The sequence below is a fragment of the Diaphorina citri genome, unplaced genomic scaffold (assembly GCF_000475195.1).
Source record: "Diaphorina citri unplaced genomic scaffold, Diaci psyllid genome assembly version 1.1 scaffold3417, whole genome shotgun sequence".
NCBI classification, from domain to species: Eukaryota; Metazoa; Arthropoda; class Insecta; order Hemiptera; family Psyllidae; genus Diaphorina; species Diaphorina citri.
In genome coordinates, this window is record NW_007380825.1 from 1 (window position 1) to 11114 (window position 11114).

Genomic DNA, 11114 nt, shown 5'->3' on the forward strand with positions numbered 1-11114 from the left:
ATAGGAGAAAGCCAGCCGTTCCGAGAACGAACATTATCCCATCAGGATAAAATCTGCCCCGGGCGGGAATCGAACCCGAAAATAAAACTTCATGGTTCTAAAATTTTATTTCTTCTTTTCCAGGTGGGTACTCACGGTCAAGAGTTGCTACTGGAAGGCAAAGGTTTGGTCACATTCAAACAGTCCCAATCAGTAGTGGAACTTGTCATGTTGCTGTGCTCTCAAGAATGGCAAACTTCACTGCAGAAACATGCGGGTCTTGCCTTCATAGAGCTCATCAATGAGGGAAGGTGAGTAATGTAATAGATCAGTTGCGCTTACTTGGGTGATGTTTCAAAGTCATAGAGCAGGAAAAATAACTACTTCTAATTAACAATCTATCTATGCCATTATTTTCAGACTCCTGTCTCACGCCATGAAGGATCACATCGTGCGAGTTGCTAATGAAGCTGAATTTATACTGAACCGAATGCGAGCAGATGATGTATTGAAACATGCTGAGTTCGAGGTAATATAACAGACTAGTGGTTCAGAGAACGGATGAGGTTCGTTCTCGGAACGGTTGTCTTTCTCTTATCATGTCTTCCTTCTCTTTTCGCTTTTGGGATCTTGCCTTCATAGAGCTCATCAATGAGGGAAGGTGAGTAATGTAATAGATCAGTTGCGCTTACTTGGGTGATGTTTCAAAGTCATAGAGCAGGAAAAATAACTACTTCTAATTAACAATCTATCTATGCCATTATTTTCAGACTCCTGTCTCACGCCATGAAGGATCACATCGTGCGAGTTGCTAATGAAGCTGAATTCATACTGAACCGAATGCGAGCAGATGATGTATTGAAACATGCTGAGTTCGAGGTAATATAACAGACTAGTGGTTCAGAGAACGGATGAGGTTCGTTCTCGGAACGGTTGTCTTTCTCTTATCATGTCTTCCTTCTCTTTTCGCTTTCGGGACGATAAGACCTTAGCGGTTACAGTTCCCTCTGTCAAACCTCTTTTTTTTTCTTACCCCTTTAATCAAAAATTAAATGGTTCCTCTTTTTCTTCACCTTTTGCCGTGTTTGGGGTCGGCGTTTTCGTCAGCCTCTCAATCAGTCCTAGGGTAAATGCTTAGGCCTGACAATTAGTTTTGGCTACAAATTTTGCGAGTGCTCTTCGCACTGAACTTTTAGCAAAGGAAATTTCAGGCTTTTATACTCCCTGTTCAAAGTCCCCCAGCCAGACTAAGCTGGTGCATTCCCTGTTCAAGGCCCCCCAGTAAGGTTCTTCTTTACTTTTTCCCACTCCAGCAAGGTTGATTAACATTAATTGAGTATCTCAAAGTTTGCATTCATCTTCCTCATTTATTAATTGTCTATTCCTTGTTTTAAGTCACACTGTGCCCAAACGCTACAAGAGAGGAGGGACGAGGAGAGACTGTGTGATCATCTGATATCAGCCGCTAGGCGTAGGGATCAGGGGACCGCGGGTCGAATCCTGGACAAGGTGTCGAATATTTTGTCCAACAAGCACGGAGCCTGGGCGTATAACGAGGCAGCCAGGTGAGTCAGAAATTTGTTGTACCTAAGCATAGATTGCTGTTGTTAACGCTTGCCACATCAAGCAGTCTCTAGGTTGAGGTAGGTTGCCACTACGGGATCTGTCCACAGTGAGGTGGGGTCTAAGCTGGTCGGATAGACCGCGCATTTAAACACTTGAGGCACATCGTGTTATTAGCTGAATATCTAAAGTGGGCTAAATAATAATTGACTCTAGAGTGGAAGGTAACCACTAGGCGAGGTTAACGCCGGAGGTGTTCTCTACCACCTAATCCTTAGAGCTCCATTATTATGTGGTAAAATTCTCAAATAAACGAGGATAAAATTCCATGCCTCAGCTGGGATCGAACTCACGCCCTCCTGTTTACCAGGCGAGTGTCTTGACCACTACGCCACCGAGGCACATATTCTTCTTCTTCTTCTTCTTTTACTCTAGCTTCTCCATTTCCGTCTATCATCCAAAGCCACTAAGGCACATATTAAGTAGATATTAATTGGAAATCTCTTCGGACTAACTTACGGTAATTATGTCGTGTTTTAGGACTCAAGAGTTCTGGAAGTTGGACTCCTGGGAAGATGATGCCAGGAGACGTAAGAGATTTGTACGAAATCCTCGTGGTACCTCGCATCCCAACGCTACCCTCGAGAAAGTTGCTCAAAAAGAAGTGCCTGAAGATGCCATAGCCCATGTGAGTTATCTTTCTTTTGTGTTTCTTTTAATAGGACTTTAACTTCTCTTTACTTCTATAGAGATTTCTCAATACTTTATTTTATTCTTCTTCTTCGCCTTTTCACGTGTACAGACGGGGTCGGCGTTTTTCGTCAGCCTCTCATCTGCCCTAACTAGGGTGATTGCTTTGGGTTGACATTTGGTTTTGGCTACAAATTTTACGAGTGAATGCCCTTCGCACTCAACCTTTGCTATTTCTTTAGCAAGGGAAATTCAGGCTGGTATACTCTCTAATTAAAGTTCCCCAGCCAGACTATAAGATACCTACCGCAAAGTAAGTCCATGCTGTATATCTGTGTAAATGTTTCATCTGCAGGCAAATCAAGAGTTTCATGCTCAAGTTGCCGTGGTATCACAATCATCCCAAGCCAATGGTGCTAACACTTGTAGTGAACTTATGGACGATAGTGAGCTGATAGAAGGAGAAGTTGCCGTGGTATCACAATCATCCCAAGCCAATGGTGCTAACACTTGTAGTGAACTTATGGACGATAGTGAGCTGATAGAAGGAGGTGGTGATATTGATATAGACCTTACAGGTAAGCATGGATTGTAATATAGTAATCCCTAGGGATTTCCAATGTAGTTTATATGGAGAGAAAACTATACAAATGAGGAAAGCATGGAAATTTTTTTTGGGGGGGGGGAGGGAAGTAAGAAATACTCGTACTTAAAAAAAGAAAAAAAAAAAGATGAGTGTTCCACCGCCGTTTTTATTTCGTAGCAATGAAACAACTGCTACATTAGACGCATGTGACCTGTGTCGTAGCACAAAGCATGGAAATTTTGGGGGGGAAAGTAAGAAACCTTTCTTTTATCCTGTATTTCTCTAACGATATTTGGGACTATCAGTAGTGAGTTGTGAGGTCTTACCGTCCCGAAATCGAAGAGAAGAGGAGGTTAGGAGAAAGTCAGCCGTTCCGAGAACGAACCTTATCTGTATAGGTTAAAGTACAAAAATCTTTAAGATTTTTTTTAAATTCTATTTTATTCTACTGTGAATTCTATTCTACTATGAATTCTATTCTACTATGAATTCTATTCTACTGTGAATTCTATTCTACTGTGAATTCTGTTCTACTATGAATTCTATTCTACTATGAATTCTATTCTACTGTGAATTCTATTCTACTATGAATTCTATTCTACTATGAATTCTATTCTACTGTGAATTCTGTTCTCAGGTCCTGTTAACATCAGCACGAGGGCTCGGTTGATATCACCAGGGGTTTCTGCTCAAGGCACTCTGTCCATTACCTCTACGGAACTTTACTTCGAGGTGGATGAGGACTGTCCGGACTTTAGGAACACGGACCCTGAGGTAAGTTATTCGGAACGAGTCGATTGAGTCATATAATGAGTCAATCGAGTCATTCAGCATGAGTCAACTGAGTTGTATAATGAATCAAAGTCAATTGAGTACCTACTTTAGTACAAGTCAACTGAGTCGTATAATGAATCAATTGAGTCATATAGAGAGTGAACTAAGTGAGTCGTAAATCCTATGGTTATGGTGCAATCGTTCCTTTTGAACCTTTTTAGCCCGTCCTTCCTTTATTATTACGATAGTAATAAAAAATGAGGTAAGTCATTCGGAACGAGTCGATTGAGTCATATAATGAGTCAGTCGAGTCATTCAGCATGAGTCAACTGAGTTGTATAATGAATCAAAGTCAATTGAGTACTTTAGTACAAGTCAACTGAGTCATATAATGAATCAATTGAGTCATATAGAGAGTGAACTAAGTGAGTCGTAAATTCTATGTTTATGGTGCAATCGTTCCTTTTGAACCTTTTTAGCCCGTCCTTCCTTTATTATTACGATAGTAATAAAAAGGTATAGTGGACGGGCTATTGTATTCGCTTCGGTGTCGTCAGTCAGTCTGTCCCCATAGAAGGACGTAATGACGTATCCAAACCTGGTCGACCTATATATCAAATTAACGGGCTCAGCTTGTTTAAGTCCACTGAGTCATATAATACGTACGTATAACAAGTCAACCTCAATAAGTCGTAAAACCCTAAAACCCATGGTGGGATCATTTCTTTGCAACACGTCTTGTGTTCGGTAAAATTTTCTTGTAAACATGGCACATTGCATACATACGTAGTTTCCAGGCTCTCATTTGTGTCTTGTTCACTCGTGGCTTTGTTAAAGTTAAAATAGTATGACGTAATTTCGACTTTGGTAGTAGAAAGGAATCACCCCCGAAATTCTAAAATTTAAATACAAGATAAATCAAACTTCTAACCTTCTTATGTATTTAGATTTTAGAGTGAGGTAGCCTGCAAAAATCAGCTCTGTCGATCATCGAATGATGTAGATCGCCAAAAGTTGAACTCTTGGAGACAGACATGATTTTGAATTTATATCTCTATGTATACTTAAACTTTTTTCTCTGGCGGATCACATTTCCATTCATTTTAAATCTAGATATCCCCCAGTAACTCCCTTCTTGATCTTTCATCATCACCCAGCGATTGATCTCATTGATTCTTAGAGTCTCCCATAGTCTGTCTATCCCCATAGAAGGACGTAATGACGTATCGAAACCTGGTCGACCTGTATATCAAATTAACGGGCTCAGCTTGTTTAAGTCCACTGAGTCATATAATACGTATAACAAGTCAACCTCAATTAAGTCGTAAAACCCTAAAACCCATGGCGGGATCATTTCTTTGCAACACGTCTTGTGTTCGGTAAAATTTTCTTGTAAACATGGCACATTGCATACATACGTAGTTTCCAGGCTCTCATTTGTGTCTTGTTCACTCGTGGCTTTGTTAAATTTAAAATAGTAGACATTCCTGACGTAATTTCGACTTTGGTAGTAGAAAGGAATCACCCCTGAAATTCTAAAATTTAAATACAAGATAAATCAAACTTCTAACCTTCTTATGTATTTAGATTTTAGAGTGAGGTAGCCTGCAAAAATCAGCTCTGTCGATCATCTAATGATGTAGATCGCCAAAAATTGAACTCTTGGAGACATGATTTTGAATTTATATCTCTATGTATACTTGGAATTTTTTTCTCTGGCGGATCACATTTCCATTCATTTTAGATCTAGATATACCCCAGGAACTCCCGTGTTGATCTTTCATCACCCAGCGATTGATCTCATTGATTCTTGGGGTCTCTCATTGATACTTAGGGTCTCTCATTGATACTTAGGGTCTAGGGTCAAACTACCGCAGTCGCTCCGGGGTCCAAATCCCAAACCATAATGTAGATATTATGTAATATAGTATATAGCTATTATGTATGTAATATATATCAGTCCTGTATTTAGATTTATCTCAGCTCAACATAGATATACAGCATGGCTCAGAAGTCTTAGCGAACCCCTTGTAAGAACTTTTGAACGGCTTGGAAATTTGAAATTTTGTTTCTTCTTCTTCTTCTTCTTCTTCTTCTTCTTCTTCTTCTTCTTCTTCTTCTTCTTCTTCTTCTTTTTTCTAGGTTCTGAATAATGTGGTGACATTAGTCTGTTGTTATGTTACATTTTTGAAGTCTTGGGTGTAAGGGCTGTAAGGGTATAATTTCAACACCATCTATTGGCTTGGACTTCTGAGCCATGCTGTATGTGAGCTCTCTACAGATATACCAAGATGTTTAGGTCTACTCTACGCGAGAGCTGGTAATTGATTTCCTCGGGTTTGATTTATGTGGCGCTTGTCTGTAGGGTCTCTTGTGGCACTACTATTGGTATCTTGATATATCTGGTTTTAGTATCTTGATAAATCCGATCACTCCAGAGATCCGTCATCAGTGGTGTAGTGGTTAGCCGGACTCCGGATCTGGAGTTTGGAGGTTCGAGTCCAAGTCAAGTCATACAATTTAGCGAGATGTTGGATTCACCCGGGAACGATATCAAATCTACAAAATACAAATAAAATTCCTTTATTAATTATTTACATTTGATTGGATCCCTCCGATCCTTCATCCCGGGCTCCTATCTTTTTCATAAATCGATTCCCGCCCGGGGCGGATTTAATCCTGAAAGGATAAGGTTTGTTCTCGGAACGGCTGGCTTTCTCCTATCCTGTCTTCCTTCTCTCTTCACTTTCGGGACGATAAGACCTTAACAGTTACAGTTCCCTCTATCAAAAATCAGTCTCGTGAACCAGAAATCAGTCCTATCCCAACAGACAATTCTATTCTATTCGGTCTTCTAAATCTCGAATCCACCACTGTGTCTGTTACACATAAAAAATAATAAACAATCCACACTGGCTGCTCTGTGAGGATGAATATTAATTTTTATTATTATCACTGTGATTATGTTTGTTTACACAAATAATTCTTACGGAATAGTGGTGTTTGTATTTTGTGTTGCTAACACTACAAGGAAGGGGAGAGATTTTGTAATGGCCCTTGTAGTTTTGAAATAATCGTTGTAGCTACATTGTAGTTAGATAGTTACACTTCGTAGATGGTAGTGTTTGCATTTTGTGTTGCTAACACTACAAGGGGAGAGATTTTGTAATGGCCCTTGTAGTTTTGAAATAATCGTTGTAGCTACATTGTAGTTAGATAGTTACACTTCGTAGGAGAGGACTTTGCTAGATTTGTCCATAGGGTTTTTAAACTTGCCCAACCCTCTGAGTAGGTACAGTGTTTCCAAATCTGTACTACATCATCGAATCTTACGAGTAAAGACACTTTACGTACGAGTAAAGAACACGTCACAAAGGCGCCTTCTGATTGGTTCAAAGGTTTTCGTATCTGTGGGGTCCAGTTGATTTTTCTTGCAGTCCGACCAACGTCTGCTATTATGTGGTCAGTTCCATGCTTTGCCTGGTATTGAACTCGCGGTCTGCCTTTTACCAGGCGAGCGCTTTGACCACTACGCCACCGAAGCTTTATATCACGAGGATGGTTAAAGAGGATTTTGCTAGATTTGTCTATAGGGTTTTTAAACTTGCCCAACCCTCTGAGTAGATACAGTATTTCCAAATCTGTACTACATCATCGAATCTTCACTGTACCTACGAGTAAAGACACTTTACGTACGAGTAAAGAACACCTCACAAAGGCACCTTCTGATTGGTTCAAAGGTTTTTGCATCTGTGGGGTCCAGTTGATTTTTCTTGCAGTCCGACCAATGCCTGCTATTATGTGGTCAGTTCCATGCCTTGCCTGGTATTGAACTCGCGGTCTGCCTTTTACCAGGCGAGCGCTTTGACTACTACGCCACCGAAGCTTTATATCACGAGGGTGGTTTCCATCTTCTAAAGCTAGGTAGGTATGTAGGTACGAGTACTCGTGTAACCCTTTGCACGCCAATAATAGCATGATGGGCGCTAAGTATTTCATATCCTGCCAGTATGATTTATGGGTTTAGGAACGAGCATTAGGGAACCTGATCTCTAGATTCTAGGGCCCTATATAGGGTTATTATAGAGCTATAGGGTTATTATACACGTAATGTTAATCATGATTAACTTGGAATTAATATTCTTCATTATTCAACGTCAGTGGCATGTTGCGTTCCAATAGGGTTATTATACACGTAATGTTAATCATGATTAACTTGGAATTAATATTCTTCATTATTCAACGTCAGTGGCATGTTGCGTTCCTTGGGGTCAACTCTGGTGCATTCTGTAATACGTTAGATATGATTTTTCAATAGATTAAAATTGAGAATCATACCAGGTGTCATTAGCGTCGCAGACTAAATACACTTTTACACTAAATACCTATACATCGAAATTTAGTCCGTTGTTGTAAACCAAGCAACCATGATTTTTCAATAGACTAAAATTGAGAATCATACCCGGTGTCATTAGCGTCGCAGACTAAATACACTTTTACACTAAATACCTATACATCGAAATTTAGTCCGTTGTTGTAAACCAAGCAACCAAGTTAGCTAGCCTTGACCATCGGCAATATGGGATCATTTTACTATTTCCATTGAAGATCTAGATAGATGTCGATCTGAGCGAAGGAAATTCCTTGGACATTCTCTGCCACTTACCTGAAAGCTCTGTCATTATGTCAGAAATTAATGCTATTTGTAACCAAACTACCCACCCCAGTGCTTAGCACACCAGTCTTGCACGCTGGAGGTCCGGGGCTCAAAAATAATTATAATCATCAATAAAAATAAATAAATAACAAGTAAAAATAAAAATGAAAATTTATCTGAGAACTGAAGACGATTCATGTTCTACGTTATGCTCACACGATGTTCGAAGCCTACACACACTAAGCACTACCTGGAGATATCCACGATAAAGAAGAAAAACAAACACAGAAACTCTATTAATAAATTAATTATTTAAATTAATAAATTAAAATCAACTATCAACAAAGAAATTATAAATATTTTATCCTGTATTTCTCTAACGATATTTGGGACTATCAGTAGTGAGGTCTTACCATCCCGAAATCGAAGAGAAGAGGAGGAGAGGTTAGGAGAAAGACAGCCGTTCCGAGAACGAACCTTATCTGTATAGGTTAAAGTACAAAATTCTTTAAGCTTTTTTTTTTACTTTAAATTCTATTTTATTCTACTGTGAATTCTATTCTACTATGAATTCTATTGTACTGTGAATTCTATTCTACTATGAATTCTATTCTACTGTAAATTCTGTTCTACTATGAATTCTATTCTACTGTGAATTCTATTCTACTATGAATTCTATTCTACTGTGAATTCTATTCTACTATGAATTCTATTCTACTGTGAATTCTGTTCTCAGGTCCTGTTAACATCAGCACAAGGGCTCGGTTGATATCACCAGGGGTTTCTGCTCAAGGCACTCTGTCCATTACCTCCACGGAACTTTACTTCGAGGTGGATGAGGACTGTCCGGACTTTAGGAACACGGATCCTGAGGTAAGTCATTCGGAACGAGTCGATTGAGTCATATAATGAGTCAATCGAGTCATTCAGCATGAGTCAACTGAGTCATTCAGCATGAGTCAACTGAGTTGTATAATGAATCAAAGTCAATTGAGTACCTACTTTAGTACAAGTCAACTGAGTCGTATAATCAATGATGATTTTAGCTTTTTACCGTGTCCGTGAGATAGGCATGGCACCTGTCTCACGGTGTTGGAAGGAGTGGGGTTTTTAAAACCCCCTTGGACGCCCAGAAACAATATCTGGGCCCCTTCCATGTCCTTAATGTTTGTACCTATACAGATTATTTTGTGGATTTATTACAGAGAATTTTTATCAATCCTATCATTATGGTTTCATCACTATTTTGATCAGTTTTGAATACATTTGAAATTTTGAAACAATTTTAGTACAATAGGGTAGTTTCGAATATTCAAGTACTATTCCTCGTTTTCTCTTTAAAATTTGCCCCTTATTTCGCAGGCCTCCTCAAGTACTAATCACCGTTTGTTTCTTGTATTTTTTCCCTTTGAACAAGCGAAAATCTTTCGTCCAAAGCCGCACAGGTCGATATGAGCACCACATTCTGTTTTATTATTTTTTAATCAGAAAAGATATGAGAGGTATTTTAATATTTGAAAATGTAAATGAGCTGCCACTGAGAACTAGACTGCCAGGCATGTTGCAATGCCAAGTGACGGCTGGTCTGAGCCGCACAGGTCGATATGAGCACCACATTCTGTTTTATTATTTTTTAATCAGAAAAGATATGAGGAGGTATTTTAATATTTGAAAATGTAAATGAGCTGCCACTGAGAACTAGACTGCCAGGCATGTTGCAATGCCAAGTGACGGCTGGTCTGCCATCTGTCTGTCATACGACTGTAATGGGTTCCAAGTAGAGCCTCGTTAGCACACGCTGTCTCTATTCCAATTAGTTATACCTACCACAAACTGAGATATCTTGAGAAGGTGCAGGTATTCTGCTTATCTTGAGAAGGTGGACTGTTGGAGGTATTTGGAAATTCTGCCAATTTGAATCTTAATACTAATCGAGTCTGAATCTTGAATTGCCCGTATTGTAAAGTGGAGAGCTTCTTTCCAATTTTGTGGAGCTCACAGTATTACTAATTGCCTCCTTTAAAATTAATTCTCATGATTTCTCATAAGTTGTCTTTGTTTACACTGGTATCTTCAATAATTTCAATTTGTTTATGAATAATTAAATTATCTTCAACCCTGCTGGAAACAGTCGTTCTTTTTTGAGCTCCTCGTGGTGATGTTTGGTTATTCTTAGATACTGATTACCTGGTTTACTAAAATTTTTAATCTAAAATGACTAATTATTTATCTGTCTAATACCCAGTTTATATCTATTCTTTTCTGCAGATATACTTTTTTTTAACTCTCACCCTTTTTCTGCCTTTTCAACTTGCTTGTTTTTCAAAAGGTCGTTGCCTTATTTCTCTTCTCAAGGATTCTTAACACGTTTTCAGAAGTTAGATCTCTTCAGACTTCTATGATTTACTTCTGTTGTTGAGCTTCTGGAATTTAGGATATCATCTTGTAGACTTGTTCATGTTTACGTTTCTGGTCATATATCAAAAGTCACATCGTTTGGTCATGTTAGCATAGCCCTTTTTTGACCATTGTATCCTAGTGTATCCTTTCTTGTTGAAAATGTTTTGGTGTTATGTTGGTAACAGTTTGGTAGTAGGTAACTTATTGTTTATGAATTGGATGTTGTTCTGGGTTGTAACACAGAAGTTGGATGTTGTTCTAGGAACCCCCTATTGTTTCAAATTGTTTAATTTTATTATATTCAGTAGGTACTTCCATGTTGTTCCCCCCCCCCATTAAATTAATATCTTGTTTCAAGTATGTACATAAATAATTTACTACAAATGGAAGATGTACCAAGATTTCTTTCTAGGCGCCACCAAGTATTGGAAATTGATTTCCTAAAACCATCACAAACTCCCCTTG

At 38.8% G+C, this 11114-nt stretch overlaps 1 protein-coding gene across 1 annotated transcript; it reads left to right on the plus strand.

Moving 5' to 3' along the window:
• The first annotated feature begins 120 nt into the window (after positions 1 to 120).
• Positions 121 to 9149, plus strand: LOC103520286 (neurobeachin-like). Its single transcript, XM_026831472.1, has 6 exons — positions 121 to 290; positions 400 to 508; positions 1375 to 1544; positions 2083 to 2230; positions 2588 to 2810; positions 8986 to 9149. The coding sequence occupies exons 1-6, from the start codon at positions 208 to 210 to the stop codon at positions 9147 to 9149; spliced, it is 897 nt and encodes a 298-aa protein (XP_026687273.1). The 5' UTR covers positions 121 to 207.
• The last annotated feature ends 1965 nt before the right edge of the window (positions 9150 to 11114 follow it).

Bases quoted from the DNA above. Each gene is read 5' to 3' on its own strand.
- LOC103520286 (XM_026831472.1), top strand. From the start codon at position 208: ATGTTGCTGTGCTCTCAAGAATGGCAAACTTCACTGCAGAAACATGCG. The intron at 1,545-2,082 runs GTGAGTCAGAAA...GTCGTGTTTTAG, and splicing joins GCGTATAACGAGGCAGCCAG to GACTCAAGAGTTCTGGAAGT. The intron at 2,231-2,587 runs GTGAGTTATCTT...TTTCATCTGCAG, and splicing joins CTGAAGATGCCATAGCCCAT to GCAAATCAAGAGTTTCATGC.